General features: G+C 45.3%; 2 protein-coding genes across 2 annotated transcripts; both read left to right on the top strand.

The window, feature by feature from the left end:
* The first annotated feature begins 2,088 nt into the window (after positions 1-2,088).
* LOC136955563 (E3 ubiquitin-protein ligase RNF128-like) lies at positions 2,089-3,423 on the top strand. The gene has a single exon (XM_067249278.1). It carries the CDS (start codon positions 2,089-2,091, stop codon positions 3,175-3,177), a length of 1,089 nt encoding a protein of 362 aa, XP_067105379.1. The 3' UTR covers positions 3,178-3,423.
* Positions 3,424-4,856: 1,433 nt separating this feature from the next.
* Positions 4,857-7,067, top strand: LOC136955374 (E3 ubiquitin-protein ligase RNF128-like). The gene has a single exon (XM_067249063.1). The coding sequence runs from the start codon at positions 5,308-5,310 to the stop codon at positions 6,409-6,411; it is 1,104 nt and encodes a 367-aa protein (XP_067105164.1). The 5' UTR covers positions 4,857-5,307; the 3' UTR covers positions 6,412-7,067.
* Positions 7,068-19,371: the final 12,304 nt, after the last annotated feature.

Raw genomic sequence — 19,371 nt, forward strand, 5'->3', positions numbered from 1 at the left:
TGAAAATTGAGCTAATCCAACTAGTTTGTGAAAAAGTAGGCCCAATAAATGCATTTCGGAGTAAACATGGAAAGAAAACACTTTTGGGGTATATGTTTATTATTGTTCTGACAGGCTAGCCTACACAAACGTTAATGACTATTTGCTACATTATATTAGAATCTTTACAGCCTAGCATATTCATCCGAGGGATAAGGCTATTTGATGGAAACGTTTCAGTATTAAACATGAACATCGTCAATGTATACATTTTAATTTAATACATAACTTATACAGGCTCTTGTGTACAAGTTTTAATACAGGCTAGGCTATTAATAGGACTCCATTATTTTACAATTTTTCAGACCCCAAATGTGTGTGACGTATGTGGAGCCGGGATGTTGGGGCATGTCTATGGAAATCCCTCTTTGGAATTGGCCTACCTTTTAGGTGACAGAGAAACGACAGCATAACAGCGCGACATGTTTGCTAATGGTTGTGCATGAGCAGAAGGCCCGCCCGCAATCAAATAGCCTAAACAGCGATGAAAACAAGGTAGGCCTATGAATTTAAATGTATTTCGCGATTATAAGGCAATAAATACAAAGTGCAGTTTAACACAGCCACATGTTCTACCTAATTGAACTAACCTATGTCGCTTTCTATTTGACTTTTTTATTGAGTCCAATCCCAATATCATCATATATGTATTCAAATTAGACAGACAATTATGGTCTGACTTAAAATGTCATTTGTGTAGGCTAAGTGTAGGCTACTGTAAAAGCATAGGCTACTCATTATAACTTCCTTGGGCCTGACTCGCTGGACGGATCAAGATTGTGTTTTTTAAGTAACATGATGTCGTGGGGGTGATGTAAAAATAATTGTTGGCATCTCATGTCTGGAAGTTGAAGTCAGCAGTGGGCTAGATTCCTTGGTTATGGTGCCCCCGTGAGTTGGAAGTCCACAACATAGAAACTGCTATGTATAATCAAATACAAAGCATTTGGTATCACGTAACTTAATAGGCTATTATTGACGTTTTGGATCTTTAGTATGAATTGTATGGAAGCAAATCAGTGACAATGTTTTGAAATTAAAAGGGAATTGAATACTTAATATTGACATTTAAACACCACCGAATTTGTTGGTTTTCACCTCAACGTTTTGCCGTTGCATTAACCGAATTGCCGTTTTTTTAACAGGATACTATATTTTGTATGGACTTTTGTAAAGGCATTGACTTTGATTGAGTCTAGCTAAACATATTGCAGCTGTGGTATGACATTCTTGGCTAGACCAGATCGCTCGTTATGGTTAAGACAGCTAGGAGAATGTCACTGGCTCTGTTACCAACACACGTGTAGCCTACGACTGCATAAACAAAACAAACTTCTGGAACTCCTCTAAACTGACCAGTAGGTGCCAGTATTGGTCTATCTCGTGGAGTCTCAGTATAACTGTTTCTGTGATAGATAGCTCCTGCATCGGCCAACTATATGTCCACAACAATTTATTTTAGAAGTTGGCATGTTTTAAAAATAGATTGAGTGTATCAACACTAGCTTTCTGATATCTGCATGGCGCATGTTGTGTCTGAACAGAAAGAATCCCACCTCTTTTTGTTGAGAAGTATGGTATCTTATAGGTACTGAAAAAAGAAAATATTTGTTATAAAGGTTTGCTATATCCATTCTTTAAAATGGTCTTCTTTTTTTTTTTTTTACGTAATCAAAACCACTGGTAAGATGTAGCAGATCATACTCAAAATAAGTTCTCTGACGTTTGTGTGAGTGCCCATATATCTGGTGCAGTGTACAGAAGCTGAATGCTGTTCCAACCATATCTATGGGTAAAAGACCATAGAGAATGAGAATCTACCATTACAATGTTGAAAACTCAGTAAGATAAGAAGAGGTTGGTGGTGTGACAGACACTCACCAGCCAGTGTAATGTTACCAAAGACTCCTATCTGATTACCATCAACAGCAGGTACAGAGTGGCAGTGGCAGTGTTTCTTTCCACAGAGCAACTGAAATTTACGAAAGACTAACAGTCAAAGGAACTTTAAAACACTACTTTTATGTTGTTCTTTTGAAGATCTCTATCATGGATAATAAGTCAGAGGTTTATCTCTTCTCTCTGGTCTTGTTGTCGGGGCTTCTTCGGTGCTCAGGGGTCATCATGTTCTGGACCGCCTATGTCGAAGTCTCCTACCTGGACAGCATGGGCAACCAGACCGTCAATCACCTTTGCGAGTGTGGCATGTACGGTCGCGATTCTCCCCGGCTTGCGGCTTCAGGCATTGTCGTCCTGCCCGCCTCTGACCCTCTTGGCTGTGGAAGTGACCCCGTCTACAGCCCCAACAACTCTGTGCCCTGGATTGCCCTGATCAAGAGAGGAAACTGTAGCTTCAGTGACAAGATCAATGCCGCCAAGCGTCAGGGGGCAGACGGTGTTGTGATCTATAACCTGGATCTTACAGGAAACATTGACATGGCACACCAAGAAGCCCAAGGCATTGTGGCCATCATGATTGGCAACGTTATGGGCATGGACTTAGTCAACCTTGTGCAGAGTGGCGTTGAGGTAACGATGGTTATCGAGGTCGGTAAACTTTACAAACTCTGGGTTCTGGACACCTGTACGTTGTATTTCCTGTCCATCTCATTCTTTGTAGTATTGGCAGCTTCCATTGGCTACTTTATCTTTGTCTCTGGCCAAAGACTTCGTATCCTCCGGGGGCAGCAAAACACAGAGTCACGGCTCAAGTCTGAGGCAAAGAAAGCCATTGGTCGGTTAGAAGTGCGCACGTTGAAACGAGACGACGAAGAGATCGGGTCCGACTCCCACACCTGCGCCGTGTGCATCGACTCCTACAAGCCAGGAGAGGTTGTGACTGTTCTCACCTGTGGACACTTCTACCACAAGGCGTGCATCGAGCCCTGGCTGCTGGAGAAGAGGACCTGTCCCATGTGCAAGTGTGACATCCTGAAGGCTCTGGGCGTGGATGCTGAGGAGAAGGACGGTTCACCCAACTCTCCACCAGATGTCACCGTGGTGACGGTGTCAGGAGAAGAGCCGCTTACAGACACGTCGACCCCGGAACTTGAGAGGCACCAGGACCCGCATCACTATGACAACGTGGCCTTTGAGGGAGAATCTCAGATCATGAACAATATGGCTGCCAGAGGATGAACAAAACAATCAGCGGACTCTGTCCAATCACAACACAACACTGTATGTATCACTGTATCAGTAGTTTAAGGTCAAACTTGTGTGTTGACTAAATTGTGTGGTTGAACAGGGCGTCAGAGCTTTTGTTATGATCAAATGAACACTATGCTATTGCACTGTGAAATCATGTCTCAGTTAAAAAAAGGTCCTTCCTGGACTGTACCAATCCAAAATTCAAGGGGTTGGATTTGGATTCAGTTATTGAGAACAGACTTTTGTCAACTTGAATTTGTAAAGAAGTTTACTTACATTTTGTCATTTAGCAGACTTCTTTGACCTTAGGCAAGAAGTATGTCTTAACGATATGCAGTTTAACACAATCACAAGTTCTTATAATATTGATATTTGCTGTGTATTTTACTGTTTTAGTAAGCTAATGCCAACCCCAATATCAAAATATGTGTATTCAAATTAGACTTCCAATTATGGTCTGACTTTAAATGTTATTTGTTTAGATGTAGGCTAATTGCACACTCATTATAACTTCCTTAAGCCTGACTTGCTGGACGAATCAGGGACAACATTGTCAAGATTGTGTACATTTTGTCAGATGACATGTACTGGGGGTTATGTAAAATGAATTGTTGTCCTATCTGTTGCATTGAGAGTACCCATCTCATGTCTGGAAGCTGAAGTCAGCACTATACAACTCTGGTTATGATGTCCACAACATAGAAACTTCACTGTAATTTAGTCATTTAGCAGACACTCTTATCCAGAGCGACTTACAGTAAGTACAGGGACATTCCCCCGAGGCAAGTAGGGTGAAGTGCCTTGCCCAAGGACACAACGTCATTTGGCACGGCCGGGAATCGAACTGGCAACCTTCAGATTACTAGCCCGCTTCCCTAACCGCTCAGCCACCTGACTCCCTAATTGAAAAGCATTTGCAACAGTATTACATAAATTAAGATTATTTAAATTTTTGATCTTTGCCAGATGCTGGATTTTTTGGCATGGACTTTTTTAAAGGCATTGACTTTAGCTAAATGTATTGCAGCTGAGGTCTGATGTTTTACGTTAGACTGCTAAATGGGCATGTCAAGGAAGGATCTGAACAAATAAACTTCTGTAACTCCTCTAAACTGATCAATAGGTGAATCTCCTGATCTTATTATTTTCAGGACTAGTTTTTCCATCGTATTGTGTTTCAGTGTAACTGTTTCCGTGTTAGATAGCTCCTGCATTGATCAACTTCATGTCAACAACAAATTCTTTGGAAGTTGGCTAGTTTTAGATAAAGATTGTCCTTCTTATATGTAAATATTAAGATCTTCTGCATGGTGCATGTTGTGTCTTACTGTAATAAAAAGAAGCCCACCTCATTTTGTTGAGAAGTATACTATTTTGGGTACTGAAATAAGAAAATAGTTGTTAAACCCATTATTTGTTATTTCCATTTTAAATTTTATTTTTTATTTTTACGTAATCCAAAACCACAGTTAAGATTTTCCAGCAGCACAGACTCAAGATAAGTTATCTGAAGTGTGTGCTTGTGTAAGCAACATGCTGCCCCAGCCATGTCTTTGGGTAAAAAAACAGGAAGAGTGAGAATTTAGCATTACTTTGCTGAAACCTGCCGTATCATCCTGACTACCAAACAATGTGCTGATTACTAACAATAATGAAAATAAGGAAGAAGGAGAAACTGGAAAACTGGGCGTAACCTTCCGAAGCATGACAGATCTAAAACCAATAGTTTCATAACAGGTGTTCTTTGTTACCTTGCCCTTGGGACCCTTATCGTGTCGGCCTCTTATCTGATTTTCTTTTGGTGCTGTTTCTCAGCACTGCTACTTAGTACAGGCATGGTGTGTGTGGACTTGTAACAATCCAGCACCAAGCCCTTCAGTAGGAGTGTTGGTTTAACTAGTGATCAAGGTCCAGTAAGATAAGAAGAGGTTGGTGGCTGACGCACAGCCAGTGTAATGTTACCAAAGACTCCTATCTAATTACCATCAACAGCAGGTAAAGAGTGGCAGCTCTGAGCACCGTGTTTCTATCAATCGAGTAACTGGAATTTACGAAAGACTAACACCCAAAGGAACTCTAAAACACCACTTGTATGTGGTTCTTTTGAAGATCTCTATCATGGGTAAGAAGTCAGAGGTTTATCTCTTCTCTCTGGTGTTGTTGTCGGCGCTTCTTCAGTGCTCAGGGGCCATCTTGTTCTGGACGGCATTTGTGAACTACTCGTACAGCATGGACAACCAGACCGTTAACCTCTTGTGTCAGTGTGGGGTGTACGGTCGCAATTCTCCCCTGCTTCCGGCTTCAGGCATTGTTGTCTTGCCCAGCTCTGACCCTTTTGGCTGTGGAAGTGACCCCGTCTACAGCCCCAACAACTCCGTGCCCTGGATTGCCCTGGTTGAGAGAGGAAGCTGTAGCTTCAGTGACAAGATCAATGCCGCCAAGCGCCAGGGGGCAGACGGTGTTGTGGTCTACAACCTGGATGGCACGGGAAACAATACCAGAAAAATGGAACACAAAGAAGCCCAAGGCATTGTGGCCATCATGATTGGAAACCTCCTGGGCAAGGACTTAGTCAACCTTGTGAACAGTAGCGTTGAGGTAAAGATGGTTATCGATTTAGGTAACCCTCTTGGACCCTGGATGGACACCTATTGGCTGTACTTCCTGTCCATCTCATTCTTTGTAGTAACGGCAGCTTCCATTGGCTACTTTATCTTTGTCTCTGTCCACCGCCTCCATAGCCTCCGGGCGCAAATGCGTGCAGAGTCACGGCTCAAGTCGGAGGCAAAGAAAGCCATTGGTCGGTTAGAAGTGCGCAGGTTGAAACGAGACGACGAAGAGATCGGGTCCGACTCCCACACCTGCGCCGTGTGCATCGACTCCTACAAGCCAGGAGAGGTCGTGACTGTTCTCACCTGTGGACACTTCTACCACAAGGCGTGCATCGAGCCCTGGCTGCTGGAGAAGAGGACCTGTCCCATGTGCAAGTGTGACATCCTGGAGGCTCTGGGCGTGGATGCTGAGGAGAAGAAGGACGGTTCACCCAACTCTCCACCAGATGTCACCGTGGTGACGGTGTCAGGAGAAGAGCATCTCTACAATGTGCCGCTGACAGACACGTCGACCCCGGAACTTGCAAGGCACCAGGACCTGCATCCCTATGACAACGGGGCCTTCGAGGGAGACTCTCAGATTAAGAACAATATGGCTGCCAGAGGATGAACAAAACGATGTCAGAATAATCCATGAATCACAACGCAACACAGTTCTGTATCACTGGTCAAACTTTAAGGTCAAACTTATGTGTTGACTAAATGGTGTCGTTGAACAGGGCGGCAGAGATTTTTAAATATGTTTTCATATGATCAAATGTACACCTATGCTTTTGCAATGTGAAATCATGTGTCATTGTTCACCTGTTCCCAGCTATAAATTCAGGGGATTGGATTTTGATTCAGTTGTTGAAAATTGACTTTTGTTGAAACTTGAGCTGGTCAGGAAGTTTACTTCTTTAAACGCCCTGATAGCAGGGGCCCTGGGTACCTACCTCGATGTTCATTATTAATATGAGAAGTGAAGAGGAATATGATTGCTTTCTATTTCTGTGATCAAGATTTGACCTCATAAAAGAAGTTACTTAGTTCACTGGATAATAAGGATTACTCGATATAGTTTTTTATTGAATTAAATTGAATGGGAAAATGTGTAAACTTTTGACTGGTACTGTATTTATTTAGAAACACCAGATTCTGAGTCTAAAATGTTCTGTTATGATGATTAAAATAACCATAGCTGTGATTAATCCCATTGATACTTTTAGTGCAATAAATCTCCCAGAAAGAGCATTGTGTGTATATATATATATATATAAACCTTTAATCAAGCCATGTGTCTTACATTGTGTCCGTGTGCGTGTCTGTGTGTGTGTATGTATTTGTGTGTGTTTCTTTGCGTGTGTGTGAGGGGTGGGTCTTCTCATGCCAGTCAGGAGGCTAGAGATGAGCTGAGGGCTTTGACGACTGGAGATCACTGGGCCGGTAATTATCTCATCATGGGGGGTGGGGGGGGGGGGCGAAGGCTCAGGCCGCTCGAACATGACTGCTTCTGCTCTATTATCACCTTGCCACTCGCTGCCCATAGCACTGACGTGGTTTTATTTTGTGCGTTGCTGTGCAGCTGTGAGGCAGAGGAGATCCCCCAGGATGCAGCTAATAAAACCAGGACGTTAATTAGCAGGAAACAGCCCAGCTGAACGACTGCTCCACTCTCCAGACCAGCGACTGCTGCTCTCTCGCTCTTTCCTCCCCTCTCAAGGTCCTCTAACCCCGTCTCTCTCTCCTCCTCCTCTCCTCCTCCTTTCTAATTATCCTCCTTTCCTGCTCCCGCTTTCTCCTCCTTGCCCCCTCCCCCTTTCTCTCCTGTAGAGGCAAACCTCTTGACTTTTTCCAAGAAGCCCAAGGTCATACTCATAGTCATCAGAATTGTCGTGGCGCTGGAGTCCTAGGGCCACTACAAGAGATTGTGAGGGCTGGGAACCAGATTAAAATGGTTTTCAGAAGCGGGTTGATAAAGAGAAATATAAAAGATTGAGGGTAGGTCCTTACATGTTCCAATTAAGCATCCTTTGCCCTCCCCTGGCTGTGCTCTGTAGTGCTGGGTGTGCTGGATAAGAGAGCTACACTGTTATCACGATGTAGGGAGGTAGAAGGTCCTTAGGTTACAGTTTCACAGGCTGACAGAGAATCGATTGGGAGCTAACCCGCCAGGTTGGTAATAACTAGCGAGCCCGGTCTAGATTGCTACAGTTGTCTGATTTATTTGTAGTTGTTAAAAGAGAAAATGGAGCCAACATGCTTTCATTTTGAAACTGAAGTGTCTATTTTCCCCCTTGTGTTCTTTTCAACCTTCACTGGACGTCCTCGGTCTCCTGTAACACCACTTAGAGGTCTGTGACTAGCTACACCCAGCTATAGTATATGGTACCACAGAACTGGTTATGTGATGTGTATTGTAAACCCTGGCCAAGGACAACAGAGGTGGCACTGCTATCGGTGGATGTATCCATGTGGTACTGATAAATAAATGTAAACATTATCCCTAGTCATTCACATACAACTGCAATGCCATCTACTGGAAAAGACAATCAACTGTCAAATTCAACCATTGGCAAATGCTTTCAGAAGTCTTCATTGGAGTTTAGACACAACTTCTTAGCCTACAAATTGTGCATATAATAGAGCAAATAAAGAATTTTGGGGGGAAGGATTGCAGACACCTTCATGTCACTGTCTGCATAGACAGATCGCTTCTTCTCTTTATTGCAACCTCATTATTCGGTACATGTGACTGCTCTAACTGAATTGTGTATATGCATGGGTGTGTGTTTGGGTGCATGCTGAGTGCAGCGTCACATCAGAGAAAGCCTTTCAAATTAAATCTACAGTGGTCAGCCTCGTCTTGCTCTCTGAGTAATTATCCTAATGAAGGAAGGGAATCTGATTAAAGAACAGGATGGAAAGTCAAATGAACCCATTTGTGGATAAGTGGTTTATAAAAGATTGGTTGAAAGTTTGCTGTTGCCAGTAGTGAATATGAAACTGCAGTACATTTGAGTGCACTGGTAAGGACATGGCGCTTCACCTACCCGTACACACACACACACACACACACATACTTCTGTCTGGAGGGGTTATTTGTTCCGAAAATATTCAATGCAACAACATAACTCAAGCCCCGGAAAAATTTACTATGAAATGTCAAATCTGTAACTCAATGTGTCCTACATTATGAATCATATCCTTGACATTTTCAGATGTTCATTAACATTTGCACTGTGAATCATTTCAACACTGGAGGCAGCCCTTGGATGCTACAGTGTTATTGTAATCAGCTGTGTTGTCTTACATGGTAAATACTCCTTTCAGATACTGGTGGCCTATGTCCCTATCCTAGAGACTCTGCTCCAGGTATGTGTGTGTCTGTGTGTGTGTGTGCTGAAGGTGTATGTGTATGCAGGCTCCTGCTAGATGTTATCAGCTCAGCTTGCTTGACCCTGTTGTGATCTCCCGGGGGCTCTTCCTGTTGCTGTTTGAGTCTGATCAGATCGGGATGAGCACAGTGGACAAAAAGTGGACAAACAGAAACAACAATAGCTGTGGAGCTCTTCCTGGCTCACAGCCATCCTCCCACTCCCTCCCTTCATCCGGCTGCCCCCTGCCCCTCCTCCACACCTCTGTCCTTCCTGGTGAGCAGAGAAAGCAGGGGTGTCCTGAGAGAGAGCGAGAACGAGAAGTTATGGTGTCAGCGGAACTCCAAGAAGGCCGTCGACTTCCTGAGAAGGGACAAAAGACAAAAGATGGGGTGTGTGGAAAAGGGTCTCCTCCGTCCTGTCCTCTCCCTCCTCATCCTCCTCATCCTCCTCTCCCTCCTCATCCTCCTCATCCTCCTCTCCCTCCTCATCCTCCTCATCCTCCTCTCCCTCCTCATCCTCCTCATCCTCCGCTCTCTGCACCCTGTCCATCTCTTCATCATGGGTGATTTGTGTTCAAGAAAATGTAGTCGTTCCACGCACCATATAATGTTAAGCGAAACCGGTCATGCAGAGAACATTTGACCTTTTCTGGTAAACAATCCACACAGAATAGTGACGGAACAAAATAGTCACAGCCAAGCACATGCCTGGCCAGTTGCTAATGATCATATGGTTTCTATAGTAACTCACTGCAATGGCTGGTTAACACAAACCCCAACAGAATCCATACATAGGGAGTCAGGTGGCTGAGCGGTTAGAGAATCGGGCTATTAATCAGAAGGTCGCTGGTTTGATTCCTGACCGTGTCAGATGACATTGTGTCCTTTGGCAAGGCACTTCACCCTACTTGCCTTGGGGGGAATGTCCCTGTACTTACTGAAAGTCGCTCTGGATAAGAGCGTCTGCTAAATGACTACATGTAAATATCCCTTCCATGGAACACTGATTTTTGTTGTCTTCCTGTGGTGTGAGCTGAACACTGCCATCTTCTGGGCAAGCTGAGAAGACAGGGCCACACCACAAGGAAACCACAAGCCCAAACTAACTAAATCTACTAGTCATCATTCTTCTCTTTACCAAGGTGCTGTTTGGTGTTTGTTCCTCAGAGATGATCTCCCCTCATTCTCTTGTTCTCTCTCGCTCAGTTGAGACATGATGACAGTTTGTTGCAGACCAGAATAGAATGATTGAAATGGAGGCTTTTGAAGCACCCATTTTCGAGCTGTAAATGTATGGGCGTGAGAGACCGAAAACCCGTCTCTCCCAGTAGCACCGCTGTGAAGCTGAATGTTTCAGATCTGTGCTTTTGATCAGTGGCACCTCTCACCATGTTGTTATTTGGCAGTAAAAGATCCTGCAATTTGTTCCCCTCTGCCCACGTAAACACCCCACTGAAGTTAAACAGCCACGACTATCATCTGCTCTCACACTCTCTCTCTCACACACACGCACTTTCCTGTCTGAAGAGAAGCTCACCTTGAGCTGGGAAAGGTCTGAGGAACTGGCTTGCATTCCTAATCCCCCTCATACTTTCTGCTCCAGTTTCTACAACCTCCCATCTTGTGCAGGGACACGCCTGTGTGTGTTTGCATGTGTTTGATCTGAACTGTGTGTGTGTGTGTGTGTGTGTGTGTTTGTATGGATCTAAACTGTGTGTGTGTGTGTGAATCTGAACTGTATGTGCGTCTTTTTGACTGTGTTTGTGTGGTTATGTGGATCTGAACTGTGTTTGTGTAGATCTGAACTGTGTGTTTGTGTGTGTGTTTGTATGGATCTAAACTGTGTGTGTGTGTGTGTGTGTGTGTGTGAATCTGAACTGTATGTGCGTCTGTTTGACTGTGTTTGTGTGTTTATGTGGATCTGAACTGTGTTCGTGTGTTTGAGAACGCTTCACTGGCCCTTTTCCCTCACTGTTCCATCCGTCTAGTCTGGTTAACTCCTACTACCTCCTGTTACCCACGGTGACTCATTAACGATCCGTTCGCTTAATTCTGGGAAGCTAGCAGTATCAGGGAGAGGGGGGGGGGGGGGACAGCAATGCAGGGAGGGAAGGCAGGCGAGTTATTCAGGACGCCCAAGTACAAAAGAGAGGCCATGACATGAGGGAGCCTCTGGTGATTATCAAGCATGTCAACACCTGCAAGTGTGAACAGTGGGTAAGGGCTGAAGCAGCAGAGCTGTTCATGACTAAGCTGTGTGTGTGTGTGTGTGTGTGTGTGTGTGTGTGTGTGTGTGTGTGTGTGTGTGTGTGTGTGTGCGCATGCTTATATTCTGTGTTAGACCAGGGGGTGGTCCCAGTATTGTGTCTGTAGTGAATTAAGCCCCCTGTCTCTTTGTTGTGAACCTGCTGTGGTGCTGTTCCTTTCTGTTTCTGGGTCAGCCACTCGGGGGCTGTGTGTGTGTGTGTGTGTGTGTGTGTGTGTGTGTGTGTGTGGTTTTGTCTTTGTGTCTATTGTGACGCAGCAATGAGAGCTGAGAGGCTGTTCTGCTGAGTCAGCTGTCCTCCCAGACCCTGCCAGAGAACACATGTGACCGCAGACAACACCCATCCTCCACCCATCCTCCACCCATCCTCCACCCATCCTCCGCCTATCCTCCGCCTATCCTCCACCCATCCTCCACCCATCCTCCACCCATCCTCCACCCATCCTCCGCCTATCCTCCGCCTATCCTCCACCCATCCTCCGCCTATCCTCCGCCTATCCTCCACCCATCCTCCGCCTATCCTCCACCCATCCTCCGCCCATCCTCCGCCTATCCTCCGCCCATCCTCCGCCTATCCTCCGCCTATCCTCCACCCATCCTCCACCCATCCTCCACCTATCCTCCACCTATCTTCCATCTGCCTTTGCCCCAGTCTGGCCTGCACAGTTTGGGGAGCCCCAGTGTGGTGCTGTATATGGGACAGTTTGATCGCAGAGGTGGTGCTCATAAAATGTATGGCAGTGTAGTCAGGCGACTGCGGCAGAAAGTGGTGCTGAGATATAGCATTCAGACAACATGTGTGTGCATGTCTGTTGTGGAGAGGAGGAAGGGTCAGGTTTCATCAACAATTCTTCATCTCAGACCAGTCTTTTTCTATCAGTTTGTCTCTCATTTCTTCTCTCGCTGTCTCTCTCTTTCTCTGCTTCACTCTATCAGGCCCATGTTTCTCCGCATTTGCATGTATGCCCGTGCCAAAGCGCCAGGGTAGGTTATGCCTGCTGGCACAGGTGGGGGATGCAGACTCTGCCAGAGCACAAGCAAAAGAGACAGGGCGAGCGAGAGAGGAAGAGAGAGAGGAGAGGGGGGGGGGGGGGGGGGGGGGTTTAATGTGAGAGAGAGGAAAGCGACAGCAGGGGAAAAAGAGGTATGTTCTTCCAGAGTAAGTTCCATGGGGTCAACAGTGGCAGCTTGCCTGTCTGAAGAGACAGAGATGCATTCAGCCAGCAGACACATACTGGTACATTCAAAAGAATCCTGGACTGGGTCCATCTGGTTTAATCCTCCACGGTCCTTCAAATAAAACTGTTGCATAGCGTTAAAGATTTGACGACTACTGAAATTTTTATCTTATTTGGTCCCTTTGGTGTGACGGTTGAATAAAAACATTATTTGAACCAATAGCTAATTAATTATCCAGCAAGGTGCTTGGTAAACATTCCTTATTAGTCAACATGTTTATATGGAAAAACTTTTGATTCCAAAGGAATTCAAGTGGTCAGGTAACTGTGTGCAGTTATAGAATAAGTTATAGAATAAGTTAAATAAAATAGAAAAATAGAAAAGAAGACATAAGACATATAATATATAAAAGACCACATTTTTATCTGACTGAAATATCAATTTCTGTAACCCTAACCCTCTACTGTGTAGCTTCCTACTACAATGGCCAAGTCAGAGCCAGGTGCTTTCTAACAGTGTGTCTTTGATGAGTCTTTTCAGATATGTTAGTACATTTTCATCCATATTCTCATTATGTTCTTTTTCTCCGGAATCTCCTTTACTCCTTCATACGCTGTCTTACTCCATCTGCTGAATGGACACAGTGTATCAGCTCTTTTTTTACAGGAAGACAATAGGTGTTTTTGTTGCCTGAGGAGAAAGGCAGGTATTGTCCCTCGGTCCTATATGTACAGGCATGGATTACACCCCTGTGAATGGCCTTTTGTTAACGGAGGGCGGGTAGGGGGCGTTGGTTGAGGACGGGGCTGGACTAGGCTCGGGCTGGACTAAGTTGAAAAAGGGCTCCAGGCAGCCCGGGGCTAAGCGGGCTGGTCTGAAGCCCAGTAGGTTGGAAAGAGATATGAGGCTTTTGTCAGCAGTTTGGACCATGTAGACGTCTCTCATTATGCGAGCAGAGAGATGTCTTCCCCCAGGGCAGAATCGGATTCCAACACTGAGGGAAGAAGCACTTGACTGAGTTTGTTTGTGTACACCTGGGCCTAACCGCAGCCGTGCGTCTCTGGGGCGGAGAGAAACGGCTGTCTGTGTGGTCGGGAGGCTGAAGATTACTGGTTAGGATTTCTTTCGAGACAATTTCACACAGTCAGAGTCAATTGTTATGATTTGTGGAGACAGATTTGCAGGAGAAAAGTACACAGAGAAACAAGTGTGCATGTCTCACTCACTTTATCTCTCTCTCCCTCTCTCTCTCTCTCTCTCTCTGTCTTTATTTAGTCATAGATGTAGTGTGTTTCCAGCTGAGCTGTGTGTCTGTGCAGAACCATGGTAAACTAAAAGGTAGATCTGCTGGGACAACAACACTGGCAGCAAGCAGGTCAGGGAGAAGTTACTGGGGGGAACTCACAATAAATGAAGTGAGAGAGAGCATGACAAGGGGTGGGACAAGGAGAGATTGAAGATCAGCAGCAGGGGGACATTCAGAATCAAACAATTAAAAATGGACAATCTGAACCAACAGTTTACATGGTCACTTAGTCATGACTTTTAATTTGGGCACCTATTTACATCACTCATTTTAAAACCCAAATGCAGGCTAGTTTGTGACTTGCACACTTTGACTTTACACACAAAGTGTGATCCCGTTATGAGTGTTGATCCATTTCGACTTACTGCCAAAACATACCCATCGCCCTTATAACTAAACACAAACAAATAACCTCAAAACGCATTGAAACAAAGATTTATAGACGTCTTTGGAATGCTAGGATTTGAACGCGCAATTAAATTGTGACTCAATAAACAGCTGACATCTCGGGTGCTGACGATATATTCTTTTAACAATAAATAGCGGGTGAGCCAAATCAGTATGGACGCAAATCAGTGACATAATGTTTTTAATTTTAAAAGGCATTGAATACTTATTGAATACATTGAATACGCTGTGGATACGAGCGTCTGCTCAATGACTAAATGTAAATGTATTGAAATTTAAACACCACCGAATCCAAAAAATTCGAGCCGAAAAAATCGAGCCGAATTTGAGCACCTTGAATTTTGTTCTATTTGAATTGCTGAAGCTTGATTTTTTTTTATTGCATTTTGGGGATCAGAATTTTACTGTTTGAATTTGAGCAACCTGAATTTCCGAACCTTGAATTTTTGGATCAGATGAAATAAATTAATATTTAAATTTTAAAGAGAAATCTTTTTTTTTTAAGAAGTTAACATGGGGGGTCCTTTGCGGAGGATCCTGGATAATGCTAAATTGTTTAAGAAATTGCGTTTTTGAACAGGTCGAGCAGGTGTTGCACTTCCGGTAAGTTACCGATGTTGTACCGTTGTACGGTCTTCCATTGTTGCGGGAAGTAGCCTACCTCTGTCTGTATTTTGACAACCCAACAAAGAACAAGGACACGTCTGTGTCTGTGGGGTTCCCTGTGGGACCTGTTCAGAGGGATGAGTGTACTGATATTCTTTGATGTAACGTTTTCCCTCGTGTGTGTGTGTGTGTGTGTGTGAGATTTGATCTTGAGATCCTATTATTTACTCTTACGGCTGAGTGGCACTAGCCCGTTGGCATGGTAATGCCCCCCCGTGGAGTTTCCGGCTCGTTGGGCTGTGTATATGTGAGTGTGTGTGTGAGTTTGTGCATAAAAGAAGAGAGAAAGAGTGCGTTTTGTGTTTCTGTCTTGCTGGGTTTCAGATCAAAGACTTGCTATTCTAATTCATGACCCCTGACCTGAGGGTGTGTGTGCACGTGTGTATTTGTGTGTGTGTGTTGAAGAAGGCGGGGTTGGTATTGCTGTTCTGTGTCTCTGTGTCACCTGATGTTTTGCTCGGAAGTCTTGATAGAGTAGATCTGTTTGACCAGCTCTCAGCTGGTCAACACTGAGCATGTGCACGGCTGTGCCATTCTTTCAACAGTTCGACCTGCTGTCATGTAACTCTTTCATCTTCAACTGAGCAGATGCCACAATGCCAATTTGTTGTCTTGTGTGTGTGTGTCTGTGTGTGTGTGCGTACATGTGCGCGTGTGTGTGTGCGTACATGTGTGCGTGTGTGTGCATGTGTGTAGAACAGACTGGTCTGGGTGGAGATAGGTCTGTCAGATGTGAGCGATCAGAGTAATCAGGTGGAACGCGGCTAACAGCAGGCTTAAGACACCGGAGAGACACCAAATATAGCCAGGGTTTGGGTGCTCCTCACTGGGGGGATTGACTGTAATGAAAGAGTGTGTGTTTGTGTGTTGGCCTTATGCTCCCAGGTCAGCTCAGGGATACCTCAGTCTTGTGATGTCTTACAATCGGTTTCATTGCCCTTTTACGGGTTAAGATTACCTTATGATACCCAGAAATACACCATTCCCACCCTGTTCTCATGATATTCATCTGGTACTAGATTCTGCCTGATATATTTGTTATTTTTAAAGCAGCCTCAAAAACTTTCCTGCTAGAAATGTACGCAGGACAGTCCAACCTGAAATAGACTTGTTTATCAGTCTCAGCAGTCCACCCTGTTAGAATGAATCAGGATCAGGAGACAGAGTGCACAGTGTTGATCTTGTTCATTAATCCATTACCTTATCCAATTACGGAGAGGACATTCATGGACTCATTTACTTTGACAAATATTTATGTTGCTTTTGATTTATACCAGTTTGAGGTTAAGCACAGTCATCAATATTAGTGTCTGCCATATTTGGAGATAATGCTCTGAAGATTCATTATGCCTGTAAATATTTGTTTACCTCGTGTCGTTTGATTAGGATCATAACAACGGCTCCCCTGGCTCCACTCAGCCTTGTGTCTGGGCCGTGAATTCTCCCGAGAGAGGAGAGGTGAATTGAAAGCCTAGTTCATCCTTTGGAAGTGTTTTTGACATTGGGTCTGTGTCGTGTGTTTATGCCATTGTTAGTATTCTCCAGAGCAGTTGCCCACCGCTGACACGTCTGTCTAGATCCTGGACTCCTGTCACTAGCAATCACACCCTCATAGCATCCCCGCACTGTGCAAACTCTCTCTCACCCCTTCGTTCTCCTCCTCCATTGCCTATATTTCTTGTTCCTCCATAACTCCCTCTCTCCCTCCCTCCTTCCCAGTGCAGACATGGTCTAATTAAGGCAGGTTCTCTCCTGGTGCGAGTCTTCCAGCGGAGAAAGACTCTAATTCCATCTCTCAGGACGGGGCTGTGGCACACAAAAGCCCCCCTGCCCCCCTGCCCCCCCTGTGGATGCCCAAGTGAAAGCCCTCTCCTCAGGCTGCCTTTTAATAGGCCTCGCCATGCCTCGCACGCACACATGCACGCTCACTCACACTCTCTCTCACACACACCGATACGCACACATCGCACACAGACGACAAGGTCTGTGTGTGTGTGTGTGTGTGTTGGTCGCTTGTGCTGCAGCTGAGACAACTCTGGGCTTTTTCCTGAAGTGTACCTCAGATTTAGGCAGGCAAGGCCAGACAGGCATTTTGGCTTTTACCTTTGTAGCTGAGCCGGAATGTGTATTATTCTCTTGAGTGCTGAATGTTGTGGACTGAATTTGAGAGTGTTCTGTCAGGACTGACGCTGTGAGGCTGGCTTCTCTCCATACGTTCTGTTAGTTTCATTTGTTCGTGTTGCTTGGACACGTTTTGGGGGGAGCCAACCTGTTGTCTAAAAAGAAAAGAAATAGGAATACGGGAATTCTTTAGGGCTCTAGGTTGTCCCTACCGTGGGGATGAAAGGCCTGTGATATCGGGGCGGGTTCACTCTCACTAAGCCTTGACCTCTGTGCCAACGCAATTGGAGGGATGTCGGCTTGTTTTCGAGCTGAGCGATGATTCTTCCAGTTGGATAGGGTGAGGATTGTTGCGCAACGTCTTGGCGATCAGTCCATCCCTCCTCTGCTTCTTCCCTCTCTCTCTCTCTCTCTCACCCCCCCTCCATCGGCCCCTCCCTCGCTCTGCCTCTCTCTCTCACCCCCCCTCCATCGGCCCCTCCCTCGCTCTGCCTCTCTCTCTCACCCCCCCCTCCATCGGCCCCTCCCTCGCTCTGCCTCTCTCTCTCACCCCCCCTCCATCGGCCCCTCCCTCGCTCTGCCTCTCTCTCTCACCCCCCCTCCATCGGCCCCTCCCTCGCTCTGCCCTTGTCTTCTGGATTTGAAGTGATCGTGCTTAGTACAAAGAGACAGTGTTCAGTTTAGAGAAAGAGGGAGAGACAGAAAGAGGGAAAGAGAGAGATGGGAAGAAATTGTGAATTAAGAGAAAGAGATAGACGGAGGGGAAGAGCGAAGGAGAGGCAGAGAGGGAGAGAGGGAGCGACTGTGAAGGACAGGCAGTGGGAGAAAAATGAAGGAGAGTGGGAGAGAGAAAGAGAGAGAGGTGTGTTTCGTTCCATTACAGCAGGCATCTAATTTCTTCTGTGGATGATGAACAGCGTGGGGAGGGGGGAGAGGGGGCTCTAGGGAGGAGGGGGCTGATGCAGCAGCCATGCGGCTGGTCTGATGTGGACAGACCATCAACTCATTGGTCTGCCGGGAGAATACATTTTCTCTGGCACTAATGCAGGTGGGTTGCTAAGATTGTGCTGTCGGCCAGTGTCAGATCCCAGCTATGTTCAATTAAGCTAACTAACAAAGGTAATACCCTCACAGCAGTCTCACCCAGCATAGTCCTCAACATACTCACACTTAACAGAGAACTGTATATTGTGTTAGAGTGTTTCAAGTCGTTTAACTGATCGGTTAGTGGAGCTCTGTTTGTTGTTTATGTACTTATGTACACAAACTCTGGTGTGTCAACATAATGTAGTCCATAACTCAATAGCAAAAGTGTGCGTGTGTGTTCATGCCAGGTTTTTTTCCCAGGCCCAGATTCTAAGGAGATGGTGCAGGCTCAGATGTGTCTGATCTCATTCTTGTTGGCGTGGGATGTGTTCAGGGGTGTGTTCAGGTGTGTGTGTGCGTCAGTGTTTGGGAAATGCCAGCCCCAGCACATTGGTCATACCAATTCTGAAAGCTACGATGGGTGTGTGGGAGAGTGGAAGTGTCCTTTGGAAAGCACTGGGGTCAAAGGTCAAAGGAATATGAAGTAGAAGGGTGTAAAAGAAGAGTAGAATGGCTGTGTGTGTTTGTGTAAGTGTGTGTTTGTGTAAGTGTGTATACGTGTGTTTGTGTGTGTTTGCATTTGCTTTGCGTGAGTCCTTTGTCTTGGTGCTCTGTTGTCACAGACTTTATCCGTTTACTGCACGCACAACCACAGGTGTGTGCTGACTCATCAAAGTGTATGTACCTCACAAGCTGTTGCTTGTGTATAGCACACATGGACACACACACACATATGCACCAAAGATGAAAAGTGACAGGTAAGCATCTTTACCGGCGGGTTTTTGGAACATAGGCTTGTGCTGTGCAGCATATTAAACAACCACATTAAACAGATGTCTATCTCCACCCCCCCCACCACCAGCAGATCTGTCTTCTTAAGCAGTGAGCTTGACTCAGGTGAAGGACTGGGTGAATGTCCTTAGAGCTAGCAAGAATGGCAATATGCAAACGAGCTAACCTGCCAACAGGGGCTCCACGGAAAGAGCAGTATAATGATGAAACACTAAGTATATTACAAAAGAATATATAACGATTTGCCCAGACACAGGTAACCCTCTGTGGAATGACCAAGCTGGAAAAATATCTTTACTGTGCATAGATTTGAACTGTTTTCAGAACTTATCAGTATATCAGTGATCGTTCGAGGAACAGTTCAACATAAATTTAGGTCTGTGTTCTC

This window comes from Osmerus mordax, chromosome 13 (assembly GCF_038355195.1).
Source record: "Osmerus mordax isolate fOsmMor3 chromosome 13, fOsmMor3.pri, whole genome shotgun sequence".
NCBI classification, from domain to species: Eukaryota; Metazoa; Chordata; class Actinopteri; order Osmeriformes; family Osmeridae; genus Osmerus; species Osmerus mordax.